Raw genomic sequence first — 22,259 nt, 5'->3', positions numbered from 1 at the left:
TACATTCTCAGTCAGAGACTAGCATCTTATAGATACTGAATAAATAAAGGAATGAATAAACTTATGAAAAAGGAACCTTACTAGGCATTGACATTGATGTCCTTTAGAAACAAAGTATTTAAACTGTTCAGAGGATTACTACCTAGAATACACAAAGAACTAAAAGAAAAATCTTAAATATCAACAAAATAAATAACCCAATTAAATCTTGGGCTATAGATTTCAACAGAGAGTTCTCAAAAGAAAACATACAAATAACTAATAAATATTTTTAAAAGTATTAGACGTCATTAGCCACGAAGGAAATGCTAATTAAAACTACCTTTAGATTCCATCTTACCCAGGTCAGAATGGCTATCATCAAGAAAGCAAATAACAAATGCTGGGGAGAACATGGGAAAGAACCCTCATTTGCTGCTGGTAGGAGTGCAAACTGGTACAGGCACATTGGTAATTAGTATGGAAGCTCCTCAAAAGGCTAGAAATACCATATGACCCACCTATACAAATCCTGGGTATATACTCAAAGGGCTCTATATCCTACTACAGTGATACTTGTTCATTCGTGTTCATTGCTGTGGTATTCAGATAGCTAGGAAATGCAATCAGGTCAGATGTCTATCAATTGATGAACAGATAATGAAAATGTGGCCTATATATAGAATGGAATTTGATTTAGCTATAAAGAAAAATGAAATTATGAAATCTGCAGGTAAATAGATGGAACTGGAAAAAAGTTACTCTGAGTAAGGTAGCCCAGTCACAGAAAGATGAATACAGCATGTTTTCTCTTATTTGTGGATCCCATCTTTGAACCTTTACACTTCTGTGTTTAACTTGGAGTACCAGTAAAAGCCAGGAACATAGAAAGAGGTCATCTGAGTGTGGGATGCCTTAAGGAAGGGGCTAAAGTAGAATATAAGTGGTATAAAAATAGAAAATACTGGGAGTAGAAATGTTTTAGCAGGGTTGAGGTGGGAAGATGAGGAAGGTGAGGGGGAAAGTACAGAGCAATAACCAAAGTAAAAAGTGTATGAAAAACACACGTGGGAACATATTCCTTTGTAAGTCAGTTAAAAATGTAAGCTTTTAAAAAAAGAACTAGAAGGGAAATACGTTGCATGGGTAAATAATCTTGTGCCTAAAACCCAAAGGTTATTAAACAGAATATTTATATTACCTTATCTAAGGCTCAAGGAACACTACAAGAAGAGATGGTAAGAATGTAAGAGCCAGAAGACAGGGAGAAGGACAGTGGAATGCTATCTTCCAGGTATGTCACAGTGATTGTAATCATGATCCCATAGCAACTGAGGTTGCCTCCACTGAGCCTACACAGGACTGGGCCTGCCATTAGTCAATCATGAGTCAGGAAAGGACTGATGGCACCCTACCCCAGAACTATTGGTTGCTGGTAGATTCTGGGAAGGGACTGCTGTCATCTTGTTAGGTACCATAGAAGAGTCCAGCAGGATTCAATGGTCAGTTCCAAATCCATAGTCACACAGATAGCTCTGGTTAATGCAGTGGTTCAGAAAGCAAAACAAAAACATATGAATATGAAAAAGGGATTTATAAGGAAGAGGAAGTTGACAGAGGTGGGAGGGAAATAGAAGGTGGGTAGTAAGAGCAACCAGAATGCATTATATACATGTATAAAAATGTCAAAGAATTGAGGGATGTATTAGTATTCTCTCTACCCCCTATTCCACTATGTTCCAGGAGCCTTGGGTGCAAAGGTTCAAATATAGATGTGTCACTTAGGGCTAGACATTATTCAGTCACATAGTCTCTGTGTAAGAAGCTTCCTCATATAACAGAGTGTGATACACAAAGAAGACCACAACTGGCTAAGTTTTAGAGTATAAGAGACTGTATAGTTTGTGTCCTACAGTAAATCTCACCCACTCAGGAACCATTGAGGAAGAGGAGGCAGAAAGATTGTAAGAGCCAGAGTTGGTGCATGAACATAAGGAAATAAGAGACTTTTAGGTCTCTGGAAACATGCTCATGAACTTGTAACAATGGTGACAGCATGCACAAGACCCATGCCAACTCAAGCAAACAAAAACCCAGCATAGAGCAGGAAATGGGCAGCAGGCCCAAACCCTAGACAAGGAACTATTGGCAAATAATTACTGTGGGGTGATGGAGTACAAACAGATACTGGAACTCTGAACATTTTGTGCTATTGTTTTATGCTTGTGCAGAGTTTAAGTCACGGTCATGATCTTTACTGTCAAATCATGGGTTTCCCAAAATGCTATCATTGTAAGTAGGGATAAACTCCACCTTCAAGCAGAAAACTAAAACTTAGTTTATTATCAGGGGGAAACGTTTGGTAATGGTCTTTCAGTAAAGCAGAACATCCCCTTAAAAAGCAATAGACACTCTCATTGCCAATTCATATCTACACAAACCCAGGAGAAAAATAAGTTATTGAACAATTAATTCTACATTCTATGCAATATGTGATCATTTAGACAAGACGGCAATTAGTTTCTTTTAAGTTTACAAAATAAGGAAAATGTTATTAACCAAAAGTGAACATGATGCTTATTTTAGGTCTCATACAGTATGAATCTCTCTATGTGCTTATCAGATTTGTACACTACATTTAAAATAAGAAAAATCAAATTGATAAAACAAAATCCTCTATCTACTACAGATTTTCTCTACAGAATATTAATGAGAATCTATCATAAATCATGGTCTATGTAGCCAGTTACCTTATGATTTGTACTCTAGATCTAGCAAATGAAGGAAGTAATAGGGTCTCCATGAAGCCAGAATATTAATATCAGAGGACTAAATATGAATTGTCTTGTCTTGATGGATTAATATGATAGTTTTTATCATTCTTCAGAAACTCAAAGTTGAAAATTTAACTTTCAACGATATTTAGTATCAATAGAATAAACAAGTAGGCCTAAAGCCAAAGCTGAAACAAGAATTTGGAATACAAAAGTATTGCCATACTCATTGTCAAAAAGATAATAAAATCTAGACTTTCAAGCATTTCTAAAAGAATGTAAGTTCTCAGATAAATCCAGGGATGGACTAGCTATAACACACAGAAATGTTTAATTCTCTATTATGCCACATGCACAGTGTCTAGAATTTTGGAGGCTATTTGCAATAAACATTTTTTGAGTTGAATGAATCAACAATATGATCTATCACTAGAGGTTACCTATAGAAGATTAAATGTAAAGCAGTTGATGAACTATGAAATGATCTATGAAATCAATGGTAAGGATCCATAAAATTAAGATATCTTCAAATTCTTCAATTTATCATAAAATAACATGACACACAATTTTGTTTGGTTCATACAAATGAAATTATCTATATGTAAAGTTTTATATATTAAATAAATCACTTTCATTATGGATTTTTATATATCATATCAGAGAGTTGTCACAGACAGCAAAAGCCATCTTAGCTAGTCCAACCAACACTTCACATATTAGATTACTATTTCTTCCTTTGAAAAGCTTAATATTTCATATTGTAAATTTAAAATGACAAGTGTTTTTGTTTGGAATTTGAGTAAAAGAACAAATCTCAAACTTTTTTAATTCTTAAAGAAAAATATGCAAAATTTCCAGCAGTGTTCTGACAGAAAGAAAAGGAGCAGTCTTATAAATCAAAAATCACTTTAGGACCATGTAGAGGAAATAATGTGCAGAAATAAAATATACTTGAAAAGACATTTAAAGAGTTAGTGATAATACAATAAAAATACTTTGGTTTACATCAAATAAATAAATAAAACATTCCAAGGGAATGAAAAGAGGTAAAAGATAATTCCTTTGTCGTCATCTTAAAAACCAAAAGGAAATTAGTATTTTTTTTCTTTTACACTGAAGAGTATTACTTTGTGAAATCTTTTAGACAAATAGAGAAAGTATACTAACAGGTATTAAATTATCAATATGAATACAGTAGGACCTTTACTTTTTTTTTGGTCTTTTTTTTTGAGACAGGGAGGATCTTTACTTTTTAACTTATCACAGTTAATATAAAACACAAATATTCTTCTGAATTGAAAACCATTTTACATGAGCTAAACATTCTATTCGAAATAAACATTTTTAAAATTGGACTTACTGGAATAGAGACTTTTTTCAAATTACAGTCTTTTTCCAGGAGCTCATAAACATATTTTGTGATAATCTAAAAAGGAAAAAAAAATAAACATTAAGATGCAATTTCATCCATTATCAAATTCAATAAATTATTGAAAGTTATTGTTCTAAGTAAATATCTCTCCTTAGAAAGTTTTGATACCACGCAGAGACTCATAGTAATTACCTATAATGGTTTGCCTTCTGTTGTTGTATGAATGGGATTTAGTACTAAGGATTTGGACCAGATTTTACAATTCACACACACACAAAGAAAAATACAAGACTTTCTCTTTGGGGAAGGAATAATCTGGATTTTTTTTTCAGCATCTGTTTCACTTAATAACTTCCCCATAGATATTATATCCAATATAATTCCCTAGAGAATAGGAATCTCAACACTTTTCTTAATTCACTAAAGGAAGAAAATATCATAAGAACTATTGGCAGAAAAAGAAAACTGATCAGGCAAGATTGAATGAAGTCAATACTACATGTATGGGAGGCAGGAAACACGGTCTTATCAAAGATGTCTATGTTCCAATTCCTGAACATTTGTATAAGTGATATTACATGCTAAGTTGTCTTGTACATATGATTAACATTAAGGACTTCGAGAAAAATACTATCCTTGATTAATGGGGTGGATCCAAGCTAAGCATGTAAGTTTAAAAATGAAAAATTATAGAGATGCAAAGTAGGAAGGACTCAACTAGCTTTAATTTCCAAAGTGGAGAAAAAAGCACAGACCAAGAGTTGTGGCCTCTAGACGGGAGCTAGCCCTCAGTTCACAGCCAGTACAGACATGAAAGTTCAGTTCTATACCTGCAAGGAACTGAATTCTACAAACAACCCAAATAGGCACATGGATTTTCTCTGTTAGCCTAAAACAGCTCATCTTAAACCTGCATTTTACTCTCATGAGTCTCCTACTAGACTTCTGACCTACAATATTATAAGATAATAAATTTATATTGCTTTAAGTCACTAAACTATTGGTAATATACTGTAGCAGCAATATAAAACTCACATATAATTTCTCCAAAGGTAGAAAAATGCAAGGAAACATATGCTTGGAATAAGAGCAAATAGGTAGTTATATATATAATTTTTAAACGTATTTTTATTTATTATTTTTATGTGTATGAATGTATTACCTGCATGTATCTAAGTGCCCATGTGTTGTGCAATGCCCACGGAGGTCAGAAGAGGGCATCAGATTCCCTGGAACTGGAGTTATGGACAGCTGTTAGCTGCCATATGGGTGCTGGGAATGGAGCCCAAGTCCCTGCAAGAGCAACCAGTGCTCTTAGCTATTGAGCCATCTCTCTAGCCCTTTAAAGGTTATTATAAGGAATATTTCTCCTCCCCAAACATCTTTACTCATCATCATGCAAAATACATCAAAGGATAATTTTAGCAGCAAAATAATATGTCAAAAATTTTGTGAAACAAAATGAGGCTTTCAAAAAGAAAATTAAAATGTCACTTGCTTTGGTCCATATTCAGTAATCTCATCTAGATTCTTTATCCCGCTTTCTTCCAGGAGTTTAAAACTCTCTTATGTATATACATTCATTTCATTTTAGAAGTAGAATAATAGATGAACGTAAAAAAATTTATCTTGGCTGATAAAGGCAATTTCAAAATTCATGATACTACATTAAATCTAGGTAATAATCTTCTCGTTATTAGTCTAATAATATTCCTGCATTTCAATGTAGTGGCTAAAATGATAACTTCACTATAATTTCACTAGAAAAGTAATAACATGCATTTGGAAGAGTAAACTGAAAATATAAGTTTGGGCATGAAAGTATATATGAAGTAACGTAATGATGGTCTGTTATGTCAAGAGAAATGGCTTAACTAAATGAGATTAGCTAAAATGACTGGCTTGACACTTCTGAAAACTTCTTATGAAATCATAAAGTTTCCTTATAAATGAACAACAAAACCAATTAAACCCATACAAATTCTACCACAATGAAAAATATTTGTCATAATTTAATAAATAAAAAATTAAGCCTTTTTGCAGTTTAAACCTTGTATCAATATAAACTCCAGATCACAGCTATTTCTCTCCTTTCATTGACAAGATAATTTACAAATTATAAATGTGCTTGAATTTGTCCTATAAAACAAGTGACTGTTCTGGAATTTATACCATCTCCATCCAAATAATAAAATCATAAATCTATTAAGAGTTGGAGAAACACTACCTAACTTGTCTAATTTGCTCTGCTCATCAATTCCTATCTATAGAGAAAAGCAACCAAAGACTAAACTGTCTTTGTCTAAGGCAGTTCTCTAAGCTTAGAATGCTTTCCTCCACTCTAGTCATATTCCAAAGAGATAGAACACATGGCAATTATTTGAGGGCACAGTGTCCCAGCACTATGCCCTCCAAATTCATTGAGTAGTATTTAACAGAACATTTTGATATCACTTGCCTGCCTATTACACAACTAGTCCCAGAACACTTCAATGTGAGTTTTTACATTAAGGATGTTTTAATATAGGATATGAATTTTCCTCCCTGTTCATTCTGCATAAAGCCTTGGAGGAGACTTACGTATTTCTAATTTTAAAACAATATTTTCTAATTGATGTATCAAGAATTAGAAAGAAGATATAAGGATTCATTCACTGCCTTCCAGACTGCATAGGAATGTAGTCTCATCTTAAAAAAAAAAAAGACTGTTTTCAAAAGAGATATGAAGTATTTCTTTTTAAAAATGTTTTATTATTTTTATTTTATGTGTATGAGTGTTATGCCTGCATGTAGGTAAGTGCACCCATGTTGTGCAATGCCCACAGAGAACAGAAAAGGCTGTTGGATCCCCTGGAACAGGAGTTAGGGACAGTTGTTAGCTGCCATGTGGATGCTGGGAATCGAACCTGGGTGTTCCGCAAGAACAGTCAGTGCTCTTAATTGCTGAGCCATATCTCCAGCCCCAGCGATGAAGTATTTCTATCAGAAGGTCATTTGCATTCAAATATTACTGGTCACTTTGCTTAAAGATGAAAAATAAGCTGGGTATGGTGGTACACACCTTTAATCCCAGCACTTGGGAACGAGAGGCAGGCAGATCTCTGTGAGTTCCAGGCCATCCTGGTCTACATAGTGAGTTCCAGGTCAGCTGGAGCTTTGGGGAAATCCTGTCTCAAAAAGACCAAAAAAAAAAAAAACCGATAAAAAAAAAAAAAGAACTAAGAGACTAAACATACTCTAAAATATCTTCTTTCTAATAAAAAATATGAGAACTTCCAGTTTACAGTCTAGTATACAAAAAGGTTAAAAGTAGTTATTCCACCCCTCAAAAAAGAAATATATTAAACAAACAGCAAACCAACAACTTCCTTTGATTCATCAGAGGACTGAGCACACAGGACAAGCTGCTCCCCAGCAACTGGGGAGAACAAGCAGAGGTGGAGAGTTGGCTTACTAGGAGCAAAACCCCAATAGCCAAAGCCTGCAGCTGAAGGCAGGACTGAAGCAATAACGTGCCTAACTTATGGCCACTAAAAGAAAAACTCAGACAACCAAGGAGACTAAAACAAGACAATATAGAAAATTTTAGCCTCAGACAACCCAATTACAGAAAACAACATAATACTGTGACAATTTGTCTTGATTGTTAACTTGAGGGGGTTTAGGGTCACCTAACAGACAATCCTCTGGGAGTGTCTAGTGAGGATGTTTCCAGAGACAATTAACTGAAGAAAAAAGAAGCACTTGAATACAAGCAGCAGATTCCCTGAGTTAATGCCCAGTCTGAATAAAAAGTGAGCTGCACACCAGCATCTATCTCTCTACTTCCTGAGGACAGATGCAGCATGAGCAGCTGCCTCACAGTCCTGTGACCATGGCTAGGGCTGCCCTCACTGTACATCATACACTTCCTGCTGAGGTCGAATATACCTTCAAACCCTGAACCAAAACAAACCCTTCCTTCCTCAAGTTGCTTCTATCAGGTGTTTTGTTACAACAATGAGAAAACAACTAATAGAAGTGCCTACCTCCTAGTTAAACATAAAACCTCACACTATTGATGTATCTACCTCAGTTGCTTTTACCTAGTATGCATTCTGGCATTTTTAACAAAAATTTATCAGTCATACTAAAAGGCAACAAAAAGCAAAGAAATGACCCAGTCTGAAGAGATAAAACAAGAAATAGAACCAGACTCCATCATAGCACAGATACTGGAATTATCACACTGAGTGTTTAAAACAGCTAATAATATGCTATTAGCTTTACTGAAAAAGTGAACAGCATACTAGAAGAGATGGGTAGTGTAAGAAGAAAGCAGAAATGAAGCAATAAACAAAGAAACTGTAGAACAAAAAGCAAATGTAACTGAAATGAAGAATGTTTTCATAGGTACCTAGTAAACTGATTACAGTCAAAGAATCGCTGACCTTGGAAATAGAGCAATAGAAACTTCTAAAATTTAAATACAAAGGCAAAAAAGAACAGATTATTACAGAGTTGTGGTACAATTACAAAGAGTGAAACTTCTGCATAGTTATTATACAAGAGGAAAGAAACAAAGTAACAACTTCAAGAAATAATGGTGAATATTTTTTTAAATTAATGACAGACAAAAATAGATTCAGAAGTCCAGGTATGGGGACACACACCTTTAATCCTAGCACTCAGGAGACAGAGGCAGGTGTATCTCTGTGAGATCAAGGCCTGGTCTACATGGTAAGTTCCAGGACAGCTGGGGTAACAGGGAGACCGAGTCTCAAAAAAGAAAGAGAGAGAGAGAGAGGGAGGGCAGCATGGAGGGAGGGGAGGGGAGATCCAGGGAGAATAGAAAACATAACAGAATAAAAGCCAAAGAATTATATAGTCTTATACACTGCAGAAAACCAAATGAAAAAAAATCCTGAAAGAAGTATAAGTAGACTTTAAAAACAGCTCAACTACAAGGGTCAAGAAATCAAAAGGAATGGATGAAATAGTGTTTAAAGGGGAAACTACCCACCAAGTATTCTCTACCTTGAAAAGTTACCCTGCAAAAGGAAAGGGAAAATGAGAGAAAGAGAGACAGAGAGAGAGAGAGACAGAGAGAGAGACAGAGACAGGGAAAGAGACAGAGAGACAGAGAGATACAGAGAGAGAGAGAGAGAGAGAGAGAGAGAGAGAGAGAGAGAGAGAGAGAGAGAGAGAGAGAGAGAACAAAGCTGTTGAGAGCATATGTTGTTCTTCCAGAGGGCCTGAGTTTGGTTCACAGGAGTCATAGCTGGCAGCTCACGGTTGCCTGTAACCCCAGCTCTAGGGGATCCAACACCCTTTTCTGGCCTCAGTGGACACGGACGGATACACACACACACACACACACACACATACACACACACACACACACACACACACAGTATACATGCACATACACTGAAAAAATAGCAACAACAATATATATGGTGATCACTGCTTACAGACAAGTTCAGTGCATGACAGCAGTTATAAGTGATGAGGTAGGAGCTGGCAAACTCATTATTAGCACAACTTATGAAGAGTTCTAAGGTTTTCTAAAAAAACAAAACTAAACAAACACTGAAGATGAAAATTTACTACCATTGGTAATTTTTTACAGGTTCTATTGATTCCTCTGAGGCATCCATATAGATAAAATTAAATGAGACCACAAATATGGAAATAATTTTGAGAGTACATCTTCCTGAAATAAATGGGTTACCAACAGAAACAGAGTCTTTCTCTACAGAGTCTAACTAAAGCTTTCCTTTTTTCTAGTTCAGGATTTCTCCACCTAAAGGTTAAAAGCAATTTTTAAATGTACAGCAAAGGTGATCAAAGAAATAAACCACAGAAATAAGGAAAATGAAATCTGATAAAAATGATTTCTCAGTGGGCTACTTCCAACAGAATGGGCATATATTCACCTGGCTATAAATTTACCTGACATTTGCTATGTACTGGCTGTGCTTATCATGTGCCTCACTCATTTCAGCACTGCTTCTAGTGTTAAGTGACCAGGAAGCCAGTGATATCCTGTATTCCAGTGAGGGCAGTGAAGGTGTCCCAGCCAATCACAATAATGAGGAAATTAAGGGTGACAACTATGAAGCCTCTCAGTAGATACCTCACACACTTTTGAGACAGGATTTGAAAAATAAAATGAGATCTATGATAAAAGACATGACTAGATAGATGTGAAGAGAATGAATGTATTTTAATTTAATAAATAAAGTTTGTTACTTTCTTATTTACTTTTAAGAAAACCACTCATCAGTAACAAAATAAATTTGGTCTGATTGATTCACAGAAATTCCAGTATTTATTTCACAACTTTATTAACTACATGAGATAAAAATATTATATTGGGCCTATTAGGAAAGTAAGAACTTTAGTGCAAGAAATAAAACACCAATATGAATGCATCAGCCATACAGCCTATAGAGAAGACTCCTAAATGCCAAAAGGATCCTGACTGTTTTATAAGAGGGATGAGCTGAGCCAAAGGGAGAATTATAAAAGAATTAGAAGTGTTCATGAAATTCTATGTTTCCTGCCACAAAAACAAGAACAAAAAAATCTCAGAAATCTGACTCAGTAGACGACCTGAAGCAGTAAACTATGGAATAAGCATTATGAAGAAGCAGTTTAAAAAGATCTAACTTTGAAGCATTGAGAAAGAAAAAGTCTAAATTACTTAAAGCAGTTAAAAAGAACTATTTAAAGGAACTTGAGCTGATCAATTGTTACACAGACAAATTCTAAGGCTAATGGGTACAATGAAGTTAAATCATTGAAAATTTAGGACAGATTTACTCTCAATTTGATACCTAAAATGATTACATAATGATGTTTACATTATGTATTCATAAACAGTATAATTTTACATATGCATCTTCTTTTAACAGCTGTTTGCTTAAAAAGTCTAGATTTAACAAGCCCAAAGGAGTCATCATCCAATCAAATCAATTGGATTGATCACAATAGATCACAAAATAAAGTTTAATATTATGAGGTTTTATTGTATATGATGTTAATATTTTAGAAAATCATCATTACTCCTAAGAAAAACTATCAAAATTATAAATCTGGATAGTTAGTCTTCACTGAACTTAGAATCAACTAGGAGACAGACCTCTGGGCATGCCCAGAGAGGATGTTTCTACAGAAGATCAACTGAGAAGGGAAGACCTATGCCAGACAGGGTGGCACCATCCCATTCACTGGGGGACCAGACTGAATAAAAGCAGAGAAAGGACAAAGTCAGTTGAGTGCCCACATTCAATCTTCTGCTCTTCTTACTGGTCCCCAGACAGGTGAGCAAGCAGCCTCCTGCCACTAGAGACAGTAGATGGCCCTTCTCTGCTAAGATAGACTGTATCCCTTGAACCCTGAGCTAAAATAAATCCTTCCCTTAAGCTGAGAAAAGTAACTAATACCTAGCTATGTTTGTCAGTTTCACTTTGTTTACTGATTAAAAAAAATTTTTTTTTAAATCTTACAGCATCATCAGGAGGCAGAGGCAGGCAGATCTCTATGAGTTCAAGGCCTGTCTGATCTACATAGCAAGTTCCAGACCACCAGCCAGACCTATATAGTAAAACCTTGTCTCAAACAAACAAACAAACAACAAAAAAAAACCCAAACAAAATACTCACAAAACAGCCCTATTCATTTAATCTATAAACAGACAATATACAATTGGTAGTAGATTACAGCTATGAGTAATGACTTGATTTGGAATATGTTTATCCCCAAAGCAATAGGTTAGGAATATTCAGTCTAGTTTTACCCTCAGGGCGAAGCAATTTATGGCTCAACAGAATCCAATTTAGTATTATAGCAGAAGGATAATGCAGTATTTCTGTAAGTATAAGAAGCTAAGTAGTAAAATTCTCCACATTAAACAATATGATTTTCATTTTAAACAAAATGGAAAATTTTATAATTACTGCAGCATAATAACAAAGCCAGTAAATATCAGCCTTTAGTGTGTGTGTGTGTCTGTGTGTGTGTGTGTGTGTGTGTGTGTGTGTGTAATAATAGAATGACTGATCTGGTTTCCTTTCTACTTTCCCTGTTTTTTTGTTTTAGATCAGTATTTTGTAAATCATATGCATAAATTTGTATTGTTACTTTTCATCTATGCTGCCAAATTACTTATTGAACTGGGTTTTACTTTTTATTTTGTACCTTTTATTTGCATCTCTTTCTTATACTTTATTTCCCTTTTATTTGTTCTAGAAAAGGTTTCCCTACGTTGTTTTGGCTGTTCTCAAACTCCTGGACTCAAATGATCCTAATATCTCAGTGTGTCTGAAACAAGAGAAGTGATCAACCTTGCCAGGCTTTTTCTGTGGTGTGGTTTTTGTTTGTTTGTTTGTTTTTTCTTTGTTGGTTAGTTTTAGGGTTTTTTTTAATAGTTAAATTTTCTTTATTCCTGCTTTTCTGGTAAAAATACGTATTCTCACTTCATTCCTCTAGTAGCAAGTGTATGGTTTTAGCACCACTCTTTCAATGTAAAGTCTAAAATTAATGGCTTTGTTCTCATTTTAAAGTTTTTGTAAATCTGTGTGTGTGTGTGTGTGTGTGTGTGTGTGTGTGTGTGTACAGATGCACATTTGCCACAGCACATGTGTGGAGGTCAGAAGATAACATGCAGGAGTCTGTTCTCTTCTGACCTCACCTGGGTTCTATGGATGAACCTGCTCAGGTAATCAGGCTTGGAGGCAAGTTCCTTTACCTGCTGAACCATCTCACTGGCCCATGGTATGCATTTGAAATATTAAAGCTATGCTTGTTAGTTTGTCAACCCGACACAAACAAGAATAACCTGGGAAAAGGGAACCTCCATTTAAGAATTTCCCAGATCAAATTATCCTGTGACCATGTGTATGAGGTATTTTCTTAATTGCTACTCGATGTGGGAGGGCCCAGCCACTCTGCTCAATGCCATCCCTAGACAGGTGGATATGGGCTGTGTAAGAAAGGTAGCTGAAAAATCCGAGGAAGCAAGACAGTACGCAGCACACCTTCATGGCCTCTGCTTCAGTTTCCGCTTCCAGATCCCTGCCTTAAGTTCCCATTCGCTAATCTCCCTCCTCTTCCTGGCCTTTGGAAACCACTGTTCTATGACAGCAACATGTTCAGGTTTCAATTATAAGAGATCACGTGATAATTTTCTTTCAGTGTCTGGATCATTTCACGTAACATAAAGACCCCCAGTTCCATCCACGTTGTTCCAATGGCAGGATTTCATTCTCTTAGGGCTGAACTACACTCCACCACATATACATGACAGATTTTTCTCCACTCACACTTGATACATAGCTATTGAGAATAGTGCTACAGTGAACGTGAGTGTGCAGATGTCTCTTTAACATACTGATTTCACACACATGTGACTGTTGTATATCATAATTCTATTTAAGCCTTAGAAAAACCTCTGTGCTGCCAAAAAGCTGGGTTTTTTTCTTTTAAGATTGATCTTTTTTTAAATGTATGGATATGGGGATATGCACACATGACTGCAGGTGCCTATAAAGTTCAGCAATGTCAGATCATACTGGAGCTAGAGTTACAAGTTATTTCAGTAGAAATATCATAGATAACAAATACAGTAGTCAACACTTAGCCTGATTAAAACATTTTACTATCTAGAAATATCACAAGATTTCATATATATATTTGAGGATAATTCCATTTAATACTGTTAAAATCAAGACTGTTGGACTAAGTTCATAGTTGTTTGTGACAAGTTTATCTAAAATTCCCCCCATTTTCATCAGTTCTTCAAAACTCAGTGTAAATGCTCCCTCATCATCTGAAGTTACACTTATTTGCCAATGGATTTTGTGCCTTTCTTATGACTTTTAATATTTCATTATGATTAGTCCACATTCTCTTTTGGCTACTGAATATACATTCCTAAATTATACTTTATTCATTTATTTTATGTGCATTGTGTGTTGGGGGGGTTTCACACATGCCATGGCCCATTTGTAAAGGTCAGAAGACAACTTTCTCTCCTTCCACCTAGAGACTGAACTCAAGTCTACCATCAGGCATGGTGGGAAGCACCTCCCTGCTGAGTCATCTCACCAGCCCAAATTTAAATATAATAATTATATTTAAAAATAACAATTATAGTCTACTTTTTGCCATGTCAAGCACACTATAAACGAACAACATGAACAATAAATTAGTAAAGGAACAGTAGTATTTGTAGGCAGGTGGCACACTGTAGGATATAAAGAACTATAAACAAAGGAATTTAAAAACAAATTTGTATTAAAAACAAATTCAAATGGCATAAAAATAAAAACAGAGTTAAGAAGGATGAATGTACTTGCCACACAAACATTATGTCCTGAGATCAGATCTCAAGAAGCCATGTGAAGGCTGGAGGCGCTAGCACAAGCTTTTCCAATCTCAGTGTACAAGGGAGGCAGGAACAGGAGACTCTCCAGAAGTTAAAGAGCCAGCTAGGCTGGCTTATACAGTGATGAAGAGACCTTGTCTCAAGGTGCAAAGGTGAGGACCAACACTAGAAGGTTGTCCTCTAACTTCCACAAATACCCCATGGCACCTGTACTCACATCCACATGAACAGGAACACATAAACACCACAGAGAGACAGAGAGAGACACGCACACACAATGAAAACAATACAACAGGATATACAATGTAAAGTCTCACTCGTATCCCTGTCCTACTCTTACAGCATACCATATATATACATATATATATATATATTTATATCATCTAAAAATTTAATCCTGGTGATGGACCTTCTTGGCAATAGCAGATATAATGGATAATTCTGATTGTCAACTTGTCAGGATCTAGAATCATCTAGAGAAATCTCTGGGTATGTCTGAGATTGAGTTAATTGAGAAGCTTCCCTAAATGGAGGCAGCATGATTCCATGGGCTGGAGTCCCAGACTGAGTAAAAAGGAGAAAGTGAGCTGAGCACTAGCACTCAGGGCTTCCTGCTTCCTAACAGAATCATTATGTATGGTCATATTATGCAATATCACCATCTCATGATCTTCCATGATGCCTTCCCCACCATGATGAACTGTACCCTCAAACTGAACCAAAGCGATACATTTCTTCCTCAAGTTGCTTTGTCAAGTATTTGACTATAATGGCCTTCATTTTTACTAGTCATAAGGCTCTACCATAGTTTAATTAAACAATTTTTGAAATATTTATCAAAATATTCATCAAAACATAAACATAATTATTTATTGAATATTATTAAAATTAAATGTACAAAATATTATTTGGGCACTAAGAATCATCTAAAACAAAGATGAAGCTTATAAATGACGTAACTACCTTCTTTCTTCATATCCTGTTTATCCAAACTCTATGTTCCACCCAAGCTTCCGCCTATGAGGTGGCAGGGAAGGAAAGGTGAGAGTAGAAGAGAAGAAAAGGGGGAAGCAGAGGGCCAAAGGAAGGTGGGAAGAAACAAAGCTTCTCAACAGCTGTGGCTCAGTACTATTCAATAATGTCAATTTGACTAAACCCAAAGACTCCTCCAGCATCTTTACATTAAAGAGACTGTGACATGAATGACAATGAATGGTCTAATTAACACCAAAGCAGACTCATCCTGGATGCAGGTCCTTTTAATTTAGAACTCCATCTTAAAAGTTTGCTTTTAAGTTAGCACTGCATGTCACCAGTGCCCTTACATACATGCAGGCAATACACCCATACACATTAAAATAAAAATAGTGAATAAAATTTAAAAAATAAGGTTAACTCGTTTTAATCTCTTTTTACAATATATACTTTAAGAAGTTTCTATAATGGTAGGTTTCCATATGGCTTTTCTAAAGGCCTTTATCCCTCATAATACTCCCTCCTCTGCCCTACCCTCTCATTCCCCAAACCCATTTAACCCTTCTACTCTAACTCTTCTATTCTCCTTTTCCCCTTCAAGTTGTTGCATTCTATTATCCCTCTCAGGAAACCCTCCCCCATCTCCATATCCATTTATAGTTCCCGACATCTCTGGATTTCCAAATAGAAATGTGCATATCTAAGATTTCAAAGCTAGCATTCAGCTATGAGAGAGAGAACATGAGATGTTTGTCTTTCTGGGTCTGAGTTAACTCACTCAGGATAACTGTTTCCAGTTCCCACCATTTATATGTGAATTTCATAATTTTGTTTTTTTAAAGAGCTGAATAGTATTCCATTGTGAATATGTACCACACTTTCATTATCAATTCATCATTTGACACACATCTAGGCTGTTTCCAATTTCTGTGTGTTATGAAAAGGGCAGCAACGAACATGGTTGAATAGGTATTATTGGAGTCATGTATGGAGTCTTTGAGTTATATGCTGAAGTGTGGTATGGTTGGATTATATGGTAGATCTAGCCACAGACTTATGATGTTATAATACATACTACCTTAATTTACTGTTGAAAAGGAAACGCTTTCCTAAAATTTTATGTTCTGGTTTCATTAATCACTGATGCTTGGAAAATATTCCTTGTTCATAAAAACAAAAATTGATTTTTTAAAAGAAGTATTATCTGAGATACATAGTAATATCTTGCTTGAAAGAAAAACAAAAAGAATTCCTAACTAAGTAATACAGATCCTCAACTCTGACAATAAAAATGAATACGGTATTATTATATGTGAAACGCAATTCTTCCTGTCTGCCAGGTAGTTGGTTCAAGTGACAAGGATTTGTTGAAAGATTGTGCCAGCCAGTAAGACAGACACTGATGACTTAGAAGGAAAAAAAAAAGAAGTATCTGTTCTTCGGCGACAGATAATCCAAAGGAAACGAACATATAAGGCAGTATTTTATTTCAAAGTCTAATCTGTGTTAATTTTTATTTCTAGTTTCTTAGTGCTAACTGCATTTGCTAGCTGTTTTACTTTCGAGTTGTCAATATCCTCTTTTTAGGAAAAAGAAACTTATTTCCAACAACCACCATCATTAAATACAAGTTGCTGGAGCAATTAGAAAGGCTCCAAAAGATGTCTACTTTCGCCAAAGAATGTTCTAGCAATCAAATATTTCATCTGTACACTGGCTGCACACATCACTTAATTTTCACAGAGCACTAAATCAAGTGTTCTAGGAACTAGATGGGGAGGGTACAGTGAATACTAAATATCTTTTCCAAGCCATCTGGTGTAGGTCCAATTAATTATTCTGTATTCAATATGATATTTCATAACCCTAAGCAATGCTAGAAATTATGCACAATATTGACATAATATACTCTATATACTTCTTAGGACTTAAAATTTACATTGAAGTTTAGGTTTTAGATATCTAATGTTTGTAAACATTTTCACAAATTAGTATTCTCTCCTTCAAGATATATCTGCTGCAACTCCTAGAAAAAGTTACTCCTGAAAAAGTTCAAATGTCCTTGACATACATGAATTCTTAATTCAAGATTTGATAATCTCAGGTATCAATTTCTCTCTGCTGCAGATGACTCCATCTGTGGTTATAAGCCAAAATGACTTTTTACACTGTAAAACATTTTAAAATTTATAGCCAATGACTTAAAGTTTTTATTAAAGTATTACATTCAAATTTTAATATTGTTACACTGACTCACACATACTCATCTTTAATAAGTTAACTTCCAGAATTCCATCGAAACTCAATTTTACAATGAATAGTATTCAAAACCCTACTACTCAGATCAAAGAATTCACAAGCCCAAAGAAAAATTTCCAAGAGTCTATAGCTGGAAGGGATGCATACCCAGAGGAAAAAGAGGTTCAAGGAACAACTTGTGCAAGATCTCCTGTAAAACTGGGAAAGAAAACTGACAAGGAATAAAGAATGTGATGAGAAAGCCTATCTGCCTGTGACATAACAGTCAAACATGAATTTTTAGAATCTTTTTCCTTTAATTTAACAAAATGTTCTTAAAGCCTAGAAAATATTGAAATAGGAATGTATGAGGGATGGAAAGGACCAATTGGTATATACTGTACAAGTCAACTATTAGTTATCCCTTTGAGTAATTATAGAATTTTATCCAATTTTGACTTTCTTTAAATTCCCAATCAGAACCAAAGAAGGAAGAAAAGATGTAAAACTTAGAATATACTCATCTTTCGCCTGGCTCATGCAAGACATATTTGTAAAATATTTGTATATAAAAACAAATCAAATATAGTAAAAATGATATTTCATGCAAAATATACTTTGCATTAAATATCTACCTGAATAAAGATTTTTTTTCTGAGCACAGAAAGATTATAAAGAGTCAGTACAAAAGGACATTGGCTCAAAACAACATACCAGATGAACATAAAAGGTTAATTTTAGTAATAAAATTCATAATGCATCTAATCTAGGAAATGCCAAGAATAGTTTAAAGAGATATTCCACTTAACATGAACTAATGCACCAACTGTCAGTAAGAGTAAGGATGACTAAATGATTCTGAAATACAATATGCTTGTGTTTAATGACATAAATAGGCATGTAGGAAATTCACAATAGATTAGTTGCCCAGATACTGTGATACTTGTAAAACCATTACTAGACTACAAATCTCATTCTACTTTTAGAACTGACCATGATCCAAGAAAAGAAAAACAAACAGCATAAAACATATTATTCCTTCCTTAGACAGGTACATTTCAGTGCAAATACAATTTTAAGAATATTATGCTTTTGTTTCTGGCACAGAAAAACATCTTTAAGCATTATTCATATTATTTCTCTCCCTAAAGTTAACATACTTTAATGCCATATGGGTACAAATTTACTTCTGTTCATTTAAACTTGTAATTAAACTTTATAACATAGAAAACTGCTAAAGTAAAATAATCTCATTCCACTGAAAGGCTTTTTTTTTCTAAAATAAGATGGGTGATGTGCCAAATGGCTGGGTGGTAGCTCATTATACCTTCAGAGAGAATCCAATCTTGAGGCTTATCTTGAGATTTCAACTGCAGCAGCAAAACCCTGGTGTATAATGAAGGGTTAGAACGGGCAGATGAGACATGAGTGAATCTGTTCTGAGGGGCACTGGTTGTTTGGTCATTGAATGAGCAATAGTAATCTATTATCAATGCAATTTATCATAACTTTTTTGAATAACAGAGACCTTATATCTAAAATATTCAAACCATTTCATCAAAATAAATTCTTGTACTTCCCAGAAAAAAATTATCCCCGATTTTAGTTCCTTTAAGCATATTTGGATTCACCTCAAAATTAATAGTAATATTCTGAGATTTCTCATATACCCTTGACCTCAAATACACAGTTTCTCACATGGTCAGCATCCCCCATTAAAATGTTACTTTGGTTAGAGTTGATGAATGAATGTGTCACACTCACCCAAAGCCTTTAATCAGCCTAGGGGTCACTCTTGGTGTTGTACATTCTGCATGACTAGACAAATATATGACATGTATCCATCATTATAGTGCCACACTGAGTATTTTCACTCTGAGAATTTCTATGCTTTGTCTCTTCATCTCTCTTTATGCCTAACCTTTGGAAAACACAGACTGCACTCTTATACTGTATCTTTTTCAAGATAGTTGGAGCCATGCAGCCATTTCAGGTTGAGGATTTCTCCAAATGTTTCATAGTTGGATATTCACTTATTTAGCAACAAATTATACTTCACTGTCTCAGACTGTAGTTTATGTCCTTCACCTCCTTAAGGACACTGAAGAGTCTTGAAGGAGTCTAAGCTTTAGCAAAGATGAAGAACGCTGTTAGAAACATTCATGTGCAGGTTTTTATGTCCTCATGCTTTCAACCTCTTTGGTTAAAACTCAGAGTAGGATTACTGAACTATATGCTATGAGTATGATTTGTTTTATTGGAAAGAGCCAAATTACCTTTCAATGTGGCTGAATTAATTTCTACTCTCATCAGCAATGAATGAAAACTATCATTGCACATTCCAATGAGATCTTTCTTGGTGCCTTTGATTTTGGCATTTCTAACAGATATGCAGCATTATTCTGTTGTTTTAATTGGCATTTTCCTGCAGACATGGTACAGTGCATTCATTCATATTAATTTCTACCCTCACATCTTCTTAAGTGTCTGTTAGGGTCCTTGGTTTCTTCTTTAAATGAATTGTTACTGTTAAATTTTAAAGAGTTTTTGAGGGGTTTGTTGTGGGGGGGTGAGGGAGAGGGGAGAGGGAGAAGGGAGAAAGGAGAAGGGAGAGGAAGGGGAAGGGGAGGGAGAGGAGAGGGGGAGGGAGGGGGGAGGGAGAGGGAATACATAGCAATAGCTTATTAGATGTGACTTCTGCAAATATTTTCTCCCAGTTTGTAACTTATCGTCTCATGCATTCCCTCCCATTCTCTCCTTCTGCTCTCCTCTTACTATACTCAGGCTAGTCTTAAGACTATGAACCTCCTGCTTCATCATCCCAAGTCCTGGCCTTACAGTTTTAACCACACCAGGAAGAGTGTTTAATATTAATAAAGTCTAGCATGTCTATTCATTCTTTCATGTATCATGTCTTTTACATGACCTACAAAGTTATAACAATACCCAAGACCATCTACATTTGTTATATTCTAGTTTTATAGTTTTACATTTTACCATAAGGTCTAGGATCTGCTTTGAGTTAAATTTTGGAAAAGGTCAAGATCTGTGCCAAACCTCAATTTCTTGTATGTGCATGTCTATTTGTGAAAGAAAAAAATATTTCCTCCATAGGTTTGCTATGTTCAAAGATCAGCTAATCATTTTCATGTGGTCCAGCTCTGGGCTTCCTCTTCTGACCACTAATCTCTTTGATATTGTTTCACTCATAGCATATTGTCCTGAAGAGTGGTAGTGTTAGTCTTCCAATTCTGCTCTTCTCTTCAATATTGTATTGGTCTATTCTGGATATAATCTATTTTCAATAAAAAAGAAAAAAGAAAAAAAACTCTACATGTGTTGTAACTAAGACTGCAGTAACAAACAGATTAAGCTGAGAACTAACAACTTGGAAATTCTAAGTTGCCCTATTCACTAACATGAAATACCTCTCCATTTATTTAGTTCTTTGATTTACTTTAGCAGGGTTTTGTAGTTTTCTTTATAGAGATATTGTTCATATTTTATTAGACTTATACTTCAGGATATTTCATTTTGAATGGTGACACCATAAATGGTATCATGTTTTCAAATTCTACTTATTCACTGCTGATTTATGAGAAGTTACTGATTTAAAAATATTAACCTTGTTTCTTGCAAAACTACTGTAATTGCTTATTAATTCCAGGAGGGATAGGTATGTATATGTACATATGTGCATGCGTGCATGCATGCTTATGTGTTGTGTGTAATTTTTTTCTACAGAGATGAGCACATCATATGTAGACAAGTTCAGTTTGATCTCTATCTTTCCATCCTCCACACCTATTGCTTCCTTTTCTTCTACTTGTATTAGTTAGGACTTCTAGTGCCATGGTAATAATGAATCGTGACAGAAGACACTCTGCCTATTCCCTTACATGAAATACTTAGATTCTCACCTTCAAGTGTAATGTCAGCTGAAGATTTTTGGTTGATATTCTTTATTAAATTGAGAAATTCCACTCTATTGCTAATTTGACATGTTTTTGTCATGAATATCTACTGGATTCTTTCTGATAATTTTTTTCTGCATCTGTTCATATGATTAATCATGGTTGCTTTAAATTCCCAGTCTATTATCCCTGTTAAGGCCCACTGTGTTGTCAGTGTCCCCAGTTGTTACCCAGTACCAGTTCATCCACTGAGGTCTACTCAGTCTATCTAGAGTCTCTTGTTTTAGGAAGATCAGCTCTTCTTCACCTAGCAGCAATCAGTTGCCAGTATTTCTTCAGATAAGATTGGGGACACAGTATATAGGCTCTAGTTGGGGGGCTATGGAAGGGTGCCAATGGGGACAGGGGTATAAGATGATTAAGATTGTTCGAGATGCTCTGTATGAAAGGAAATACACAAAAAATTCAATAAAAACAAATTTAAAAAAACAAAAAACAAAAAATAAATTCCCAGTCTAATAGTTCCAATATCCCCTCCTATAACTAGTTCTGATACTATCTATGCAAGTCGTAATTTGTACCAGTACTATAACTTGCAATTTTTTGATTGCCACACATGAAAAATACAAGGCAAA

General features: G+C 35.1%; 1 protein-coding gene across 7 annotated transcripts in view; it reads right to left on the bottom strand.

The window, feature by feature from the left end:
- The window catches only part of Fam172a (family with sequence similarity 172 member A), a 480,054-nt gene that overhangs the window by 345,646 nt on the left and 112,149 nt on the right, over window positions 1–22,259 (bottom strand). For all 7 annotated transcript variants that reach the window (XM_008829338.2, XM_008829339.2, XM_029561741.1 and 4 more), the window contains one exon: window positions 4,114–4,179. In XM_008829338.2, coding sequence (XP_008827560.1) covers window positions 4,114–4,179 — 66 coding nt within the window. The remainder of the gene's footprint in view (window positions 1–4,113; window positions 4,180–22,259) is intronic.

The sequence above is a fragment of the Nannospalax galili genome, unplaced genomic scaffold (genome assembly GCF_000622305.1).
Source record: "Nannospalax galili isolate Female #2095 unplaced genomic scaffold, S.galili_v1.0 scaffold173, whole genome shotgun sequence".
NCBI classification, from domain to species: domain Eukaryota; kingdom Metazoa; phylum Chordata; class Mammalia; order Rodentia; family Spalacidae; genus Nannospalax; species Nannospalax galili.
This window is presented reverse-complemented; position numbering and strand designations above follow the sequence as displayed.